The 19,185-nt window shown below is 41.4% G+C and overlaps 1 protein-coding gene across 2 annotated transcripts in view; it reads right to left on the bottom strand.

Moving 5' to 3' along the window:
• Positions 1-1,044: 1,044 nt before the first annotated feature.
• The window catches only part of NLRX1 (NLR family member X1), a 301,404-nt gene continuing 283,263 nt past the window's right edge, over positions 1,045-19,185 (bottom strand). For both annotated transcript variants that reach the window (XM_056541804.1, XM_056541805.1), the window contains 2 exons: positions 2,597-2,848; positions 1,045-1,811 (listed from right to left, as the gene is read on the bottom strand). In XM_056541804.1, coding sequence (XP_056397779.1) covers positions 1,505-1,811; positions 2,597-2,848 — 559 coding nt within the window. In that variant the 3' untranslated portion in view covers positions 1,045-1,504. The remainder of the gene's footprint in view (positions 1,812-2,596; positions 2,849-19,185) is intronic.

The raw sequence follows: 19,185 nt of genomic DNA, 5'->3' as shown, positions 1-19,185 counted from the left end.
TTCTTCATAAAAGCAAATTAGATTGGTTTGAGAACTTCTATCCTTAGTAAACCCATGCTGGCTATCAATTATAATACAATTATCCCCTATGTATTCCTGTATGTAATCCCTTATAAGTCCTTCAAACAATTTACCCACAATGCACGTTAAACTTACCGGTCTATAGTTTCCTGGGGAAGACCTAGAGCCCTTTTTGAAGATTGGCACCACATTCGCCTTGCGCCAGTCCCTTGGCACAATACCAGACACCAGAGAATCTCTAAATATCATGAACAGGGGTACAGTTATTACTGAACTTACCTCTCTAAGAACTCTTGGGTGCAATCTATCTGGCCCTGGAGATTTGCTTACATTTAAATTACTTAACTTACCTTGTACCATCTCTACATTAAGCCAGTTCAGTACATTACATGATGTGTTACCAGCACTGACCTGTCCAATGTCAGCTCCTTCTTCCATAGTATATACAGAACTAAAGAACCCATTCAGTAGCTCCGCTTTCTCTTTATCGCCTGTGACAACCTCCCCATTATCATTATTAAGGGGTCCTACATGCTCCTAATTAATCTCCCTTTTTCCGCTCCCCCTCCTTATTCTGGATTCCAGATTCTAACTGCAGAAGAATCCATTCTCCAGATCCATATTAAAGCATCAAACTACTGCTTTAGATGATACTGTAGAACTCTCATCTCGTCAAGCTGAATGTTATGAGTACATTTCCCACAAAGGGAGCTTCTGAGCTTTTCCTCCAAAATAAAGTGCTCAGCAAGATCATATATCTCTGCTATCTGTCTTAAAAGTTCTTATCACCTTTATGTTGTACATTCTTAGATGGAGTGTGCCCATTTTCAGAATCATGTGATGTGTATTGGTTAGAAGAGGGTGGAGTGTCATTTATCATTCCATATTCATATATTTAAAATAAGATATTGCCCAACTTGATATCATGAGGTTCTATTTAGCTTTTTCCCTTTTTAAGTGATATAACCTTTTTCCTAAATGATATTCAAACCAGCATAGTAACTGTTGTTCTATTGTAATTTATTACCGATTTTTTGTTCTACTGTTATGTAGTCAACTAACATAAGCTTGTAATGCCTGATTAACATTTATTTTAATATCTTGCTTATCTTATTGCCACACATTATATATGGTAACATTTTATATAATAAAAGTAAATTAAAAAAATTGTACATGTGACAAATTGTGGTAAAAAATAGAATGGAACAAATTGTGATAACCATAGCTAAAATCCAAAAGGTCTACATGTTGCAAACCCTCAAAACACTGAGAAAAGGGATGAAAGTACAATAATAAAGAAGACATTTATTATTTTTGTACAATGCAGCAAATCAATACAGTGCACAGGAAACCTATACATTCAGCATACAAGTAAAACACACCTTTACATATAGTTAATAGTTAGCTGAAGAGCGATTAATTTTCCTTTAGAAAAACAAATTGGAAAATAATTGAATTCTGCTTGGTTAAGTTCCAAAGAAACTCATACTTTTCCTTGCTGAAAACGGCTCAGCATAAGTTTGACCTCAGTTTCTACACGTAGGATACGCATTTTACGCCACACATTATTAGTCACTGCCCGACTACTTTGTAGATCTCGCAAGAGCAAAGTAAGGTGTGAGATCATTCGTGCATGATCCCAGCCACCAGCATTAGCCTGTAGCTCTCGTAAAATCAAAGACCAATGACGTGATGCATCTGTTCCTTCTGAAAGAGATACAATAACTCTGACATCACCCAGAGACTGTAGGGCACGAAGACCACTGTCTGAAAGTTCATTGAAATACAAACTGTAAAAAAAAGTATAAATATTATTTGTAAATAGTAAGAAACAAATTACCTTTTATCTATGTAATGATGGTAAATTGTCTTTTAATGTATTAAGTATTAAAATGAGTTATTTCGTCACAGGCAACCCCTTTAAAAGGCGTCCACTAACAGTTTTGGCACAATGTAACCTCTGGCATAGAGGATGTTACTGTGTAATAAACAATGCCTTTAGTATCTTGATGTGCTGTTTGTTTTTTTATTGCAATGACTATGCAATGACTGTATTTCTAGGAGCACCACGATGCCCAACTGAACCACTCATATCTACCCATTCTTCTAGGTCAGGCATGTCCAGGGTCCCCAGAGACGATTTGCTCATTTGCATATTGAATAAAAAAAAAATCCTGGACAATAATACAGCACATCAAGATATTAAATATATGCAGCTAAGGTCCACCAGGGTGAAAGTTAGTGCTTGTAGCTTTGCTATGGACAGAGGTCTTTTTGATGAGACAACCCCTTGATCTTGCATGCAGCACCCACATCTAGGAGCTGCATGCCGCACTGCAGCCTCCGAGTTTACTGGGTCACAACTACAGGGCCGGGGTATCGTGACGTCACGACTCTGTCCCCGTGTGACCTCACGGAGGGGCAGAGTCGTGATACCCCCATATTCTGGCCCAATAGTCGTGACCCCCGCGATCAGACATCTTATCCCCTATCCAAAGGATACCCCTTTAAAATAAAAAGTATACAATGGTTTCAGCATTTAAATATATATTTTTTTTAAATAGATGGTACTCACTGAACTCTACTAAGTGTTGGGTGATGTGAAGCCTCTTCCCCAAGTCGGAGTGCTGCTTTGTCATGGATCCCATTGTAAGCCAGATTTAATTCTTGGAGATGCTTATTTTTTCCAAGATTATCTGCCAAGAGTTCAGCTCCTTCATCTCCAAGATCCGTGCGTAGGAGAGACAGGTACTTTAATGAAGTGTTACCAGCAAGTCCCTCTACAATTAAACCTGCTCCCTCTGGTGCCAAAGGATTATTACATAATCTAGGATAAAAGCATGAGAATGTATAACCTGTGTACTTTCTGTTGTATGTACAGCCAACCAGACAACTTAGGTTCATTAAGCACTGTGCAAAAATAGGAAAATATATATTTCAAATATTTGGTAAAGCATACAGTGCACATACAGCACAATATAAGTAAAGTTTGTTTTTATTTATTTAATTATTATAATAGCCTTATGTGGCGTTATGAAGTAAAATTTAATTTTCCAGAGAAGGCATTTCTCTTAACAATGTATTTTAATGGTCCCTTTAGTTGTTTTCCACCCACTCAGAGAAAAGCCTGCTGCCAAGATCTTTGACCTCTCCCCTTATGATTAGGCAGACCAGTGATGACAATGTCTGCCCTATCATGTAGAGACAGCCCTCTCTGTCACATCCCTGGACTTATCTCTATGATTATTACAAAGAAGAAACAAGAAAGTCATTGATATGGATTTTATCAGTCACCTTGTAACTATCTTACTCCTGGCCAAATTCGTATACAGAATGTATATACCGAAGTATACCAAAGTAGAAGTAAATCAAACGGAGCCATGTCAGTTTTGGCAACCGATCCACAGGGACCTGGGTTTTCGATCATAATCCAGTTGCACCGATGGGGCATCATTTTGAACCAAAAGAGATGGCACAGTCCTCTGGCACAACAGGCAGTGGATCATCTCCGGAAGTACAGTAAGGACACCTTCTTGTACCTAGCTACAGTGCCCCTTTCTCCCCTTTTGGTTTATCTTGATGCCTTAAAGGGGTACTCCGCCCCTAGACATCTTATCCCCTATCCAAAGGATAGGGGATAAGATGTCTGATCGCCGGGGTCTCGCTGCTGGGGACTCATTACTGCACAGAGCGAGTTAGGGGATAAGATGTCTAGGGGCGGAGTACCTCTTTAAGTTGACTGGCTTGTAACGAACTAGAGACAGGTAATTCTCGCCCAGTGTCATTAACCTTGTACCTGTCATAAAGTAACTATCTACTCCCCGAGTGTGTATGAAATGTGAGTGAGTGAATAAGCAGGATCCTGGCGGGAGGGATTGATTGGGTCACCTGGGGAAATTGCATTGTTTGGGGTAAACTGATTATATTAGTGGAGTTTGGTGCAGGATGCCAATTAACTGGGCCTATGTCTCTTGGGGTAATTGAATTTTGGGGTGGACTGTCATATGTAGACTGTGTGTGTCACGGTACATGGGACTCTTAAAATAACACATTTCCAGGGACTCCCCAAAAATAACATTCTCGGACCCTCTTCCCATAATAACTGATTGTATATGTGGTATATGTGTCATGTCATGTCTTAATGTGTCAATGGATTAATGTTAAGCTAGCTAATGTAGAACAAAGAGAGAGAGGGAGTATATCACTCCTTTTCTAGTACTAGACCTAGTTGAGAGGGTTTAGTTGCACAACAGCTGGAGGCCCAAGAATAGGTCCCACCAGGAAGAGCAGAAGGAGGGGGGCTGCTGTGGGCTAGTTGCATTCAACAGGGAGAAACACAGGGCAGAGGTCACACAGCTGCAATTTTAGACTGACTTCAAAGACCTCGCTGTGTTGAAAGGAATGGGGGAAGGGAGGTGTACTAGAGTGAGAAACAAAAAGAAGTTCTGATGGAAAGCATGTGGTGAGTTAAGAATTGATGATTTATGGATATTAAAGCAGTTGAAAGTTGATGGTCGATGGGCAAAAGTATTCATATATAGCAGTGTTATATACAGTAATAAGAGAAATATCATATATTCAATGAAGAGAGCCTTTGTTTTAGGGTGTGAGATACCAGGAATGGAAAATGGATATTGAATAAGGGAAAGAAAGGAATGTGAAGCTGTCTTAGACTTGGTGGCAGAAGAATCCCTTCTGGAGTGAGAATTGTTACAGCTGAGACGCACATTAACTGCACCCTAAAATCACAACCCCGGATAATGCAAACATTTTACCTCCATTTATCCCATGCTTTCTCTTTCTTGAGAAATCCATAAGGCTGATCCTACTCCAGTCTTCGCCTCATTCTGTACCCGGAAGTGGCAGCCATGTTACCACTCCCAGGAGTGAAGCATTCCCACTTCTGCCCCCAACAGCCATTTTAGTTCATTATTCTCACCTCCACCCGCGGCAGCCATCTCAGCACATCTAGTATAGTAAAGTATGTATGATGTAGATTAATTAAATAGTAGAAGCAAGCTAAATCAGCTCTCCCATTACGGACCGACTGCAGCTCGAATAGGTGCGGATTTCACCAATGCATAATCAAGAAGAAGAAAGTCCAGCGCAGTTATTCCAACAGATATGTGGTTTATTTTGTGCAAGCAGGACACAAGACAATCTTGGAGGTGATGCTTTTCGGCCGGTGGCACCCAGCCTTACTCGTACAAAGGTAAGACTGCCATCTTTCGGCTTATAAGGGGGAGGAGAGGTAAATCGGAAAGGGATTCACCTGTGGGACTCCACCTGATCTTCCGAGAAACTCACTTCCCTACCTCCTAAGGAGAATCACAATAATGAAAACAGAGACATGGAAAATGCAAGAACTTAAGTGTGAACAGATCCCATATGTCGTTTAGAAAAAGCAAAACAGTTAATTGTTGTGAAACACTAACAATGTTGATTATACAAATATTAAAACATGTCAAATGTTTAAAAAGGCACACATCCTATTCGTTTTAAATGCTATTTAAATTTGACAACCAGAAATGTTATGTGTTGTATATGTATTTAGAAAAATATTTTTCACATTTTTGGTGTTCTTTGCGCAAGACTACTGCATCAATGAATCTGAAAAGTATTATATGTACGGTCACTCAACATATGCTGGGCTAGAAAGTACCATATATTCCATATGTTGGAAACAGCATATGCATAATTTGTAGTATGAACAGATGCGGATATATATGCAGGAGTGAAACAAATGGATGAGTGAAAACATGGCATAATGAATGAAAAACAAGGAGGGGGGAAGGGAAACGGAAAATCTACATGGACAGAATATATATATATATATATATATATATATATATATATATATAGTCTAAATTGGTGACTGGGGGGTAACTAAAACCGCAATCAAAATTTCGCATTTCATAATATGAAAATAGTAAAGACATTAAACTTTTTTTTTAAATGTTCAAGACATTATGAACAATTCATAGCAAATCGGTCTGTGGTTTATTGTCACCTCCAGACAATTATTAGAATATGAAAAATGTTGTATATTTGTATATCAAAGAGTAGAAGGACTTGGAGGATATTTTAATGGATGCTGATTTGAACTCCTACAATGTATAAACGGACATAATATTTAGACAGATGATGAATTAGTTTAATAGTCATCCACATGGGCTTCCTGCAATAGCACTACCTTGGTTCTTAAGCACATATTCAGATTATGCGTTTCCCCTTCAAGACTTCATTGTTAGAACTGTGGATTTCTTGTTAACACACAACCTTTTCTACTTGCAGACAACGGGCGCGTCCATGGGGGCGAAATTCCCCCCCTCTCTCGCCAACATATATATGTGCTGGTAGGAGAGGGGGACACTTTTCTCCCCCAACATTCTTTTTTCATCCTCAATACATTGGTACGGTCGCAATATTGACAATTTATTATTCATTTGGAATTTCGATGTGGCGACCATACCTAATTTTTCAGACTTGTCAACTCTTAATGTCAACTCATATAATCTCTCTTTCACTGTCAGTTCCAATTTGAATATGACATTTTTTGGACTTGTATCTTTTGAGTGAGCAGGATGATGGCACTATTACTACATGTACTTTCCGCAAGGAAACTGCAGTCAATTCGATTCTACATGCCTCGTCCTGCCACCCAAAACATGTTACAAAAAATCTACCAACGGGAGAGATGATCAGAGCCCGTCGAAATTGCAGCTCTGACCTCAAATTTGAACAAGAAGCATGGCATATTGCATGCTGTCTCACTGCCAGGGGTTTAACCTCTTCAGGACATGTCGTACCGGTACGTCATGGGACCATGATACTTAAGGACCCATGACGTACCTGCACGGCAGGGACCGAAATTCCCACGCCCGTACATATACGTCATGGGTCCTTAAGTACCAGGGTCCCATGACGGAATCGGAAAAGTGTGACTGCTGATATCGATCAGCAGGCTCCCAGCGCAAATGCCCAGGGGGGTCATCAGACCCCCCCATGTTGACGATCGCGCCAAATCGCGAGTGAATTCACACTTGCGATTTGCGCAATTCCGGGTCATTACGGGTCTATGGTGACCCGGAATATAAGGGGGATCACGATTGTCCAAGACACCGACGATCCCCCTGAAGGGATAGGAGTGAGGTGGCAGGGGTGCCACCCTTCCTATCCCTGCTATTGGTCGCATAGACGCGGGGCTGGACGGGGAAACCTGACAGGGACCGACGCCAAAGGACACTTACCGATCTGCGGAGGCTGCGGGCGGCAGTGATCGGCGGACGGCGATGTCGTGCGGCTGGCTCCCTGGATCCGACGGAAGCCAGTGAGTTGCCTAGCAACATCTAGAGGGCTACAGTGGTCTCTATACTGTAGCCCTTCAGATGTTACATAGTACATAGTTAGTACGGTCGAAAAAAGACATATGTCCATCAAGTTCAACCAGGGAATTAAGGGGTAGGGGTGTGGCGCGATATGGGGGAAGGGATGGGATTTTATATTTCTTCATAAGCATTAATGTTATTCTGTTCCAGGAATGTATCTAATCCTGTTTTAAAGCTGTTAATTTTTCCTGCTGTGACCAGTTCCTGAGGTAGACTGTTCCATAAGTTCCCAGTTCTCATGGTAAAGAAGGCGTGTCGCTCCTTGAGACTAAACTTTTTCTTCTCCAGACGGAGGGAGTACCCCCTCGTCCAAAGTTATTGGGGTTAATGGGATTCAAGGGTGTAAGTTTTATTTTCCTATGAAGCCTATTCCTATTAACTATTCTAACCCCTCCCTCCACTCCACCCCCAGGTACATTTATAATTCCCACCTCTCTATCTACACTATCTTCCCCCTCTTTGCTGTAGGTTCCCTCCCCCCAAGTCCCTAGTTTAAACACTCCTCCACCCTTCTAGCCATCTTCTCCCCAAGCAAAGCTGCACCCTCCCCATTGAGGTGCAGCCCGTCCCTACGGTAGAGCCGGTAACCGACAGCGAAGTCAGCCCAGTTCTCGATGAACCCAAACCCTTCCTTCACCAGCTTCTAAGCCACTTGTTAACCTCCCTGATCTCCCGCTGCTTCTCTGGTGCGGCTCGTGGTACTGGTAGTATTTCAGAAAATACTACCTTGGAGGTCCTTGCCTTAAGCTTGCGGCCTAAGTCTCTGAAATCATTTTTAAGGACACTCCACCTACCTCTTACTTTGTCATTGGTGCCAATATGTACCATGACTGCTGAGTCCTCTCCAGCCCCGCCCAGCAACCTGTCAACCCGATCCGCGATGTGCCGAACTCGTGCGCCAGGCAGACAACACACTGTTCGGCGATCCCGGTCTTTGTGACATATTGCCCTGTCTGTCCCCCTAATAATTGAGACCCCCACCACTAGTACCTGTCTGGCCTGCCCTGTACGCCTCCCTCCCTCCTTACTGGAGCAGACACCCCCCTGGCGGTCAGAGGCGGTATCCTGCTGCAGTTCTGCTAGCTCTGTAATGGCATCCCCCTCATCTGCCAAGCGGGCAAACTTGTTGGGGTGTGCCAGTTCAGGACTAGCCTCCCTGACACTTTTTCCCCTACCCCTCTTTCTAACTGTAACCCAGCTAACTGCCTGACTGTCCTGCAACTCCTTCCCACTGTCCTCCCCCACCTCTATTCCCGAGAGTGCCTGCTCAGTGAGCAGGAGACTCCTCTCCATGTTGTTAATGCTTCTCATTGTTGCCAGTCGCCCCTCTAGATGCAGGATCTGGGCTTCCCAACGGACAACTAGCACACATCTCGCACAACAATATGCACCCTCAAACTGTTGTTCAAGGATTGCATACATTGAACAGGATGTACATTGGACTGCATTTTCCAACATGGAGGCCATCTAGTTATGGGGATTTCACATATGTATAGGCAAAAACAGACAGTCAAAATGACACTTAAAATTTTTTGTAGACCTTGTGGGTTCAGAAATTAACACTCAAAGCGATCTCAACCTCCTGCTTTCAACCTCCTGTTTTTGAAACTCCTCTTTCACGCCCCCTCTTACACAGCAACACTCAGAAGAGCAAGCTCTCAATAAGAGTCCAATGCTAAGATTTATACACCTGTGCCCAATCGACTCCTCCTCCCCCTAGAGGTGGAACAGAGAAAAAAAAAAATGAAAAAGGTTGTTTAAACTCTAACAGTTATCCCACTATGTGCAAGAGAGAAAGACTTACCCAAAATATGAATGTGGACTATAGGCAGTCGCACCCACTCCACAGATTCACTCTGCACAACAGATAATCACAGTTTTTGAAACTCCTCTTTCACGCCCCCTCTTACACAGCAACACTCAGAAAAGCAAGCTCTCAATAAGAGTCCCAAGCTAAGATTTATACACCTGTGCCCAATCTACTCCTCCTCCCCCTAGAGGTGGAACAGAGAAAAAAAAATGAAAAAGGGGTGTTTAAACACTAACAGTTATCCCACTATGTGCCAGAGAGAAAGACTTACCCAAAATATGAATGTGGACTATAGGCAGTCGCACCCACTCCACAGATTCACTCCGCACAACAGATAATCACAGCTGCTTGGGCATGCTTGGAGTTGTAGTTTTGCAACAGCTGGAGGTCTACAATTTAGAGACCACTGCACAGTGATCTCCAAACTGTAGCCCTCTAGATCTTGCAAAACTACAACTCCTAGCATGCCCAAACAGCAGTTTGCTGTCTGTGCATGCTGGATGTTGGGTATCTCCGTACTCGGGACAACACTACACATTTTGGGGGGCTTTTTTTCCTTTTACCACTTATGAAAAGGAAAAGTTGGGGGCTACATGAGCCTGTTAGTGTAAAAAAAAAAAAAATGTTTATACTAACATGCTGGTGTTGCCCCATACTTTTTGTTTTCACAAGTGGTAAAAGCAAAAAGAAGACCCCCAAAATTTGTAACACAATTTCTCCTGAATACGGAAATACCCCATATGTGGACGTAAAATGCTCTGCGGGCGCTCAACAAGGCTCAGGCGTGAGAGTGCACTATGTACATTTGAGGCCTAAATTGGTGATTTGCACAGGGGTGACAGATTTTACAGCGGTTCTGACAAACGCAAAAAATGTAATATCCACATGTGACCCCATTTTGGAAACTACACCCCTCACAGAACGTAACAAGGGGTATAGTAAGCCTTAACATCCCACAGGTATTTGATGAATTTTCATTAAAGTTGGATGGGAAAATGAAAAAAAAATATAATAATTCACTAAAATGCTGGTGTTACCCTAAATTTTTCATTTTCACAAGGGAAAATAGGAAAAAAGCCCCCCAAAATTTGTAACCCCATTTCTTCTGAGTATGGAAATACACCATATGTGGATGTAAAGCGCTCTGCGGGCAAACTACATTGCTCAGAAGAGAAGGAGCGCCATTGGGATTTTTAAGAGAAAATTTGTCTGGAATTGAAGGCCACGCACGTGTGTTTACAAAACCCCATAATGCCAGAACAATGGAACCCCCCCACATGTGACCCCATTTTGGAAAATACACCCCTCACGTAATGTTATAAGGGGTACAGTGAGCATTTAGGCCACACAGGTGTCTGACAGATTTTTGGAACAGTGATCCGTGAAAATGAAAAAGCATTTTTTTTCATTTGCACAGCCCACTGTTCCAAAGATCTGTCAAACGACAGTGGGGTGTAAATACTCACTGCACCCCTTATTACATTCTGTGAGGGGTGTAGTTTCCAAAATGGGGTCACATGTGGGGGGGGGGGTCTACTGTTCTGGCACCACGGGGGGCTTTGTAAACGCACATGGCCCATTCCAAACAAATTCTCTTTCAAAAAGCTCAATGGCGCTCCTTCTCTTCTGAGCATTGTAGTTTGCCAGCAGAGCACTTGAGGCCACACATGGGGTATTTCCATACTCAGAAGAAATGGGGTTACAAATTTTGTGGGGCATTTGTCCTATTACCCCTTGTAAAAATTTTACATTTGGGGGAAAACTAGAATTTTAGTGAAAAAAAAAAATAATTTACTCATCCAAATTTAACGAAAAGTTGTCAAACACCTGTGGGGTGTTAAGGCTCACTGGACTCCTTGTTACGTGCCTTGAGGGGTGTAGTTTTTTTGCTGTCCTGGCACCATAGGGGCTTCCTAAATGAGACATGCCCCCTAAAAACCATTTCAGCTAAATTTGCTTTTCAAAAGCCAAATGTGACTCCTCCTCTGAGCATTGTAGTTTGCCCGCAGAGCATTTTACGTTCTAACATGGGGTATTTCCATACTCAGAAGAGATGGGGTTACAAATTTTGGGGGGCATTTTTTCCTGTTTTCCTTTTTAAAATTTTTAAATTTGAGGGAAAACTAGTATTTTAGTGAAAAAACAATGTACACATCCAAATTTAACGAAAAGTCGGCAAACACCTGTGGGGTGTTAAGGCTCACTGGACCCCTTGTTACGTGCCTTGAGGGGTGTAGTTTCCAAAATAGTATGCCATGTGTAGGGGCTTCCTAAATGTGACATGCCCCTAATAAACCATTCCAGAAAAACTCACTCTCCACAATCCCACTGTCGCTCCTTCCCTTCTGAGCCCTCTACTGCGCCGCCGAACACTTGACATACACATATGAGGTATTTTCTTACTCGAGAGAAATTGGGTTACACATTTTAGGAATATTTCTCTCCTTTTACCCCTTGTAAAATTCAATATCTGGGTCTACAAGAACATGCCAGTGTAAAAAATGAAGATTTTGAATTTTCTCCTTCAATTTGCTGCTATTCCTGTGAAACACCTAAAGCGTTAACAAACCTTTTGAATGTCATTTTAAATACTTTGAGGGGTGCAGTTTTTATCATGGAGTCATTTATGGGGTATTTCTATTATGAAAGCCCTTCAAATCCACTTCAAAACTGAACTGATCCCTGAAAAATGTTGATTTTGAAAATTTTGTGAAAAATTTGAAAATTGCTGCTATACTTTGAAGCCCTCTGATGTCTTCCAAAAGTAAAAACATGTCAACTTTATGACGTAAACATAAAGTAGACATATTGTTTAGGTGAATCAATATATAATTTATTTGGAATATTCAGTTTCCTTATTAGCAGAGAGCTTCAAAGTTAAAAAATGCTAAATTTTAAATTTTTTCATCAAATTTTGGAATTTTTCACCAAGAAATGATGCAAATTTTACCACTAACATGAAGTAGAATATGTAAAAAAAAAAAAACAATCTCGGAATCAGAATGAAAGGTAAAAGCTTCCTAGAGTTTTTAATGCTTAAAGTGAAAGTGGTCAAATGTGCAAAAAATGGCTGGGTCCTACAGTGAAAATTGGCTGGATCCTTAAGGGGTTAAGAAAGCTAAAAATATTGTTAAAGATAAAAATAGAAATTCAGTTATATTTTCAGATAATAAAATAGCAACATCTAATGTCATGACATCTAACCCCATAACATTCTCCACACAATACAGTGATGACTATAAGCATGTATGCAATATTATACATCGCTATATGCCCATTATCTTGGCAGATCCAGCGATTTCTCCGGCCCTTACATTGGGATATAGATGTGTCTGAAGAGGTGCCCTCACAATTGGAAAATTCATTTCTCCTTGTCTTTTTCAATCAAATAGTAAAAATAGACCAACTTGGCTAAATGTGCCAGGATCCTACAAATGTGGACATAATAAATGTATCTGTTGTACTATCAAGGATATTAACACACATTTTACTTCATATTCAACAGGTAAAATATATTCTATTAAACAGTACATTAATTGCAATACTCAATATGTTATTTATTTAATGTCATGTGAGACTTGCAATGTCCAATATTTAGGGTGCACGTCAAATCCCCTGAAAGTCAGAATCCGAAAACATCTGTCTTATGTACATCATTTTCATTCTAGAAATGTCTCTATGATCACACATCACTGTGCCTAATGCCATTCAAAACTGAACTGATCCCTGAAAAATGTTGATTTTGAAAATTTTGTGAAAAATTTGAAAATTGCTGCTATACTTTGAAGCCCTCTGATGTCTTCCAAAAGTAAAAACATGTCAACTTTATGACGTAAACATAAAGTAGACATATTGTTTAGGTGAATCAATATATAATTTATTTGGAATATTCAGTTTCCTTATTAGCAGAGAGCTTCAAAGTTAAAAAATGCTAAATTTTAAATTTTTTCATCAAATTTTGGAATTTTTCACCAAGAAATGATGCAAATTTTACCACTAACATGAAGTAGAATATGTAAAAAAAAAAAAAACAATCTCGGAATCAGAATGAAAGGTAAAAGCTTCCCAGAGTTTTTAATGCTTAAAGTGAAAGTGGTCAAATGTGCAAAAAATGGCTGGGTCCTACAGTGAAAATTGGCTGGATCCTTAAGGGGTTAAGAAAGCTAAAAATATTGTTAAAGATAAAAATAGAAATTCAGTTATATTTTCAGATAATAAAATAGCAACATCTAATGTCATGACATCTAACCCCATAACATTCTCCACACAATACAGTGATGACTATAAGCATGTATGCAATATTATACATCGCTATATGCCCATTATCTTGGCAGATCCAGCGATTTCTCCGGCCCTTACATTGGGATATAGATGTGTCTGAAGAGGTGCCCTCACAATTGGAAAATTCATTTCTCCTTGTCTTTTTCAATCAAATAGTAAAAATAGACCAACTTGGCTAAATGTGCCAGGATCCTACAAATGTGGACATAATAAATGTATCTGTTGTACTATCAAGGATATTAACACACATTTTACTTCATATTCAACAGGTAAAATATATTCTATTAAACAGTACATTAATTGCAATACTCAATATGTTATTTATTTAATGTCATGTGAGACTTGCAATGTCCAATATTTAGGGTGCACGTCAAATCCCCTGAAAGTCAGAATCCGAAAACATCTGTCTTATGTACATCATTTTCATTCTAGAAATGTCTCTATGATCACACATCACTGTGCCTAATGCCATTCTGGTAGTACGGCAACAATAAAATTACAAGGGATAGAAAGAGTTAATACACCTACCCGGGGAGGAGATCACAAGCAAAAACTGCTAGACAGAAAGTCTTCTGGATCTTACAACTTGATACCAGATTAACGAAAGGCTTAAATAAGAGACAGGATGTCATTTTACACTATTAAATTAATTCATTATCTGTCTAAATATTATGGCCGTTTATACACTGTAGGAGTTCAAATCAGTATCCATTAAAATATCCTACAAGTCCATCTACTCTTTGATACACAAATATACAAAATTTTTCATATCTAATAATTGTCTGGAGGTGACAATAAACCGCAGATCGATTTGCTATGAATTGTTCATAATGTCTTGAACATTTAAAAAAAAAAAGTTTCATGTCTTTACTATTTCCATATTATGAAATGCACCAATTTAGACTATACATACATATACAGTGGTCCCTCAACATACGATGGAAATTCGTTCCAAACGACCCATTGTTTGTCGAATCCATCGTATGTTGAGGGATCCGTGCAATGTAAAGTATAGGAAGCTGTACTTACCTATCCCTGCCACTCCGGACCAGGTCCTCACCGCTCCCGATGCTGTCCAAGGGGCTCCCTATGCTGTCCCGCTACTCTGGTGTCTTCTTCGCGATCCTCTGGCTTCTTCCGCATCTTCTGCAGGGTCCGGGCCTCGCTTTCAGGTGACGTTATTACACTGCTGCGCCGGCGTGGCGTGCGTAGTGACGTAATAACAACGCCAGAAAGCGAGGCCTGGACCCTGGAGAAGACGCGGAATACGCAGGAGGATCGCGAAGTGGACCCGGAGTGGCGGGAATAGGTAGGCGAACCTGCCCGGGATGCTTAAACTGCTAACTGACAGCAGCTTAAGCATTTTGTCGGATAGCAGTTAATGTGATGGCCCTGACATATAAAAGCATCGTATGTCGATGCTGACATCGACATGCGATGGCCTCTGAGAGGCCATCGTATGTCGATTTTATCATATGTCGGGGCCATCGCAGGTCGGGGGGTTACTGTACATATATATATATATATATATATATATATATATATACACACATATATATATATATATATTCTGTCCATGTAGATTTTCCGTTTCCCTTCCCCCCTCTTGTTGTTCATTCTGTATGCCATGTTTTCACTCAACCATTTGTTTTACTCCTGCATATATATCAGTGTCTGTTCATACTACAAATTATGCATATGCGGTTTCCAACATATGGAATATATGGTATTTTCTAGCCCAGCATATGTTGAGTGACCGTACATTTAACACTTTTCAGATGCATTGGTGCAGTAGTCTTGCGCAAAGAACTCCAAAAATATGAAAAATATTTTTCTAAATACAGATACAACACATAACATTTTTGGTTGTCAAATTTATAATTATTATTAAATAGCATTTAAAATGAATAGGATGTGTGCCTTTTTAAACATTTGACATGTTTTAATATATGTATAATCAACATTGTTAGTGTTTCACAACAATTAACTGTTTTGCTTTTTGTAAACGACATATGGTATCTGTTCACACTTAAGTTCTTGCATTTTCCATGTCTCTGTTTTCCTTATTGTGATTCTCCTTAGGAGGTAGGGAGGTGAGTTTCTCGGAAGATCAGGTGGAGTCCCACAGGTGAATCCCCTTCCGATTTAGCTCTCCTCCCCCTTATAAGCCAAAAGATGGCAGTCTTACCTTTGTACAAGTAGGGCCGGGTGCCACCGGCCAAAACGCGTCACCACCATGATTGTCTTGTGTCCTGCTTGCACGAAATAAACCGCATATCTGTTGGAATAACTGCGCTGGACTTTCTTCTTCTTGATGTAGATTAATGAATCAGGAATACATGGACTATGACCAGTGAATGTTTTCTAGTGAAGCTGTTTATGTAAGTGTTTATGTTGTAATGGATCCTTTTAAATTGGTAAAGAACATAAGAAAATCACATTTTATTAATTTCCTAATAAGTTTTGTTTTCACAGTTGCGCAGGATGGATGCAAAAAATGAAATGTACAGGGTGGGCCATTTATATGGATACACCTTAATAAAATGGGAATGGTTGGTGATATTAACTTCCTGTTTGTGGCACATTAGTATATGTGAGGGGGGAAACTTTTCAAGTTGGGTGGTGACCATGGCGGCCATTTTGAAGTCAGCCATTTTGAATCCAACTTTTGGTTTTTTTCAAAAGGAAGAGGGTCATGTGACACATCAAACTTATTGGGAATTTCACAAGAAAAACAATGATGTGCTTGGTTTTAACGTAACTTTATACTTTCATGAGTTGTTCACAAGTTTCGGACCACTTAAAAAATGTGTTCAATGTGCTGCCCATTGTGTTGGATTGTCAATGCAACCCTCTTCTCCCACTCTTCACCCACTCATAGCAACACCACAGGAGAAATGCTAGCACAGGCTTCCAGTATCTGTAGTTTCAGCTGCTGCACATCTCGTATCTTCACAGCATAGACAATTTCCTTCAGATGACCCCAAAGATAAAAGTCTAAGGGGGTCAGATTGGGAGACCTTGGGAGCCATTCAACTGGCCCACGACAACCAATTCACTTTCCAGAAAACTGTTCATCTAGGAATGCTCAGACCTGACACCCTCAGGTGCACCATCTTGCTGGAAAAACTCAGGGAACATGCCAGCTTCAGTGCATAAAGAGGGAAACACATCATCATGTAGCAATTTTGCACATCCAGTGGCCTTGAGGTTTCCATTGATGAAGAATGGCCCCAACATTTGTACCCCAGATACCACACCATACCATCAATTTTTGTGTTCCAACAGTCTTGGAGGGATCTATACAATGTGGGTTAGTGTCAGACCAATAGCGGTAGTTTTGTTTGTTAACTTCACCATTCACATAAAAGTTTGCCTCATCACTGAACAAAATCTTCTGCGTAAACTGAGGGTCCTGTTCCAATTTTTGTTTTGCCCATTCTGCAGCACCTGAAAATACGGATACTGGAAGCCTGTGCTAGCATTTCTCCTGCAGTGTTGCTATCAGTGTGTGAAGAGTGGGAGAAGAGGGTTGCATTGACAATCCAAGACAATGGGCAGCACATTGAACACATTTTATAAGTGGTCAGAAACTTGTAAACAACTCATCAAAGCATAAAGTTACGTTAAAATTAAGCACATCATTGTTTGATGTGTCACATGACCCTCTTCCTATTGAAAAAACAAAAGTTGGATTAAAAATGGCTGACTTCAAAATGGCTGCCATGGTCACCACCCATTTTGAAAAGTTTCCCCCCTCACATTTACTAATGTGTCACAAACAGGAAGTTAATATCATCAACCATTCCCATTTTATTAAGGTGTATCCATATAAATGGCCCACCCTGTATAAGGAAATGCAATTAATGGTCTGATTAAATTACAGGAGTAACAAGAGAAGAAGTTTGGCCATGAAAAATAAAATAAGACATAAATCAATCAAAAAGTGATCACTATTTAATTGATGAATATTACTTTAAGCATTTAACCCCTTCCCGCAGAATGGCATATATAAACGCCGGGTTGTGCAGTGCGTTCGCGCAACCCGGCGTTTATAAATGACATTCAGTTAACCCGGCGATGCGCAGCATCGCACGGGTTAACTGGCAGAAGTCCCGCTGTTTCCAGCAGGGGACAACTTCTGCTTCACCCCCAGGACCATCCATTGATGGTCCTGGTCAGCGATCACTGTGATTGGTCCCTGTGGACCAATCACAGTGATCTGGGGTGAAAGTTCAGATCCCCCGCACTGCCCGCCCCTGGAAGTCGGGCAGAACGGGGGACGAAGGCTGCAGGGGCTCGCGGGGACCTGCGGCACACGGGGGGAACATCAGGGGACCGGCGGACTTACCTGGAGCAGCGGCAGGACCGAGGAGCAGCGGCAGGACCGGCCACGTGGACGAGCAGCGACGGGACCGTCAGGTAAGTATATGGTCCTCAGAGGCAGCAGTGAAGATCTTCACTGCTGCTTCTAGGAGTCTGAAAACTACAACTCCCAGCATGCCTAGACAGCCTTTGGCTGTCTGGGCATGCTGGGAGTTGTAATTTTGCAACATCTGGAGGGCCCCAGTTTGGAGACCATTGTATAATGGTCTCCAATCTGTGCTCTTCCAGCTGTTGCAAAACTACAACTCCCAGCATGCACTGACTGTCCAGGCATGCTGGGAGTTTTAGTTAAGCAACATCTGGCCCTTCAGATGTTGCCGAACTACAACTCCCAGCATGCCCTTCAGCTGTCTGGGCATGCTGGGAGTTGTAGTTTTGCAACAGCTGGAGACACACTGGTTGGGAAACATTGTTTCCAACTCAGTGTTTCCTAACCTGTGTGCCTCCAGCTGTTGCAAAACTATAACTCCCAGCATGCACTAAAAGACCATGCATGCTGGGAGTTGTAGTTTTGCAACATCTGGAGGGCCCCAGTTTGTAGACCATTGTATAATGGTCTCCAATCTGTGCTCTTCCAGCTGTTGCAAAACTACAACTCCCAGTATGCACTGACTGTCCAGGCATGCTGGGAGTTTTAGTTCAGCAACATCTGGCCCTTCAGATGTTGCCGAACTACAACTCCCAGCATGCCATTCAGCTGTCTGGGCATGCTGGGAGTTGTAGTTTTGCAACAACTGGAGACACACTGGTTGGGAAACATTGTCTGTTTCTAACTCAGTGTTTCCTAACCTGTGTGCCTCCAGCTGTTGCAAAACTATGACTTCCAGCATGCACTAACAGACCATGCATGCTGGGAGTTGTGGTTTTGCAACAGCTGATGCAAGCCCCCCCCCCCCCCCGCCCCGCCACCCCCGTGAATGTACAGGGTACATTCACATGGGCGAGGCTTTTACAGTGGGTTTCTCGCATCTTGAGATGCAGCAAATTTTGCGCTGGGAAACTCGCTGTAATCCCCCGCCCATGTGACTGTACCCTAAAAACACTACACTACACAAAATAAAATAAAAAGTTAAAAACACTACATATACACATACCCCTACACAGCCCCCCTCCCCCAATAAGAACGTCCGGAACACCACTGTTTCCAAAGCAGAGCCTCCAGCTGTTGAAAAACAACAACTCCCAGTATTGTCGGACAGCCGTTGACTGTCCAGGCATGCTGGGAGTTTTGCAACAGCTGGAGGCACCCTGTTTGGGAATCACTGGCGTAGAATACCCCTATGTCCACCCCTATGCAAA

The sequence above is a fragment of the Hyla sarda genome, chromosome 10 (genome assembly GCF_029499605.1).
Source record: "Hyla sarda isolate aHylSar1 chromosome 10, aHylSar1.hap1, whole genome shotgun sequence".
Classification (NCBI taxonomy): domain Eukaryota; kingdom Metazoa; phylum Chordata; class Amphibia; order Anura; family Hylidae; genus Hyla; species Hyla sarda.
The sequence above is the reverse complement of the archived record's forward strand: the minus strand, read 5'-3'. Positions and strand labels throughout refer to the sequence as shown.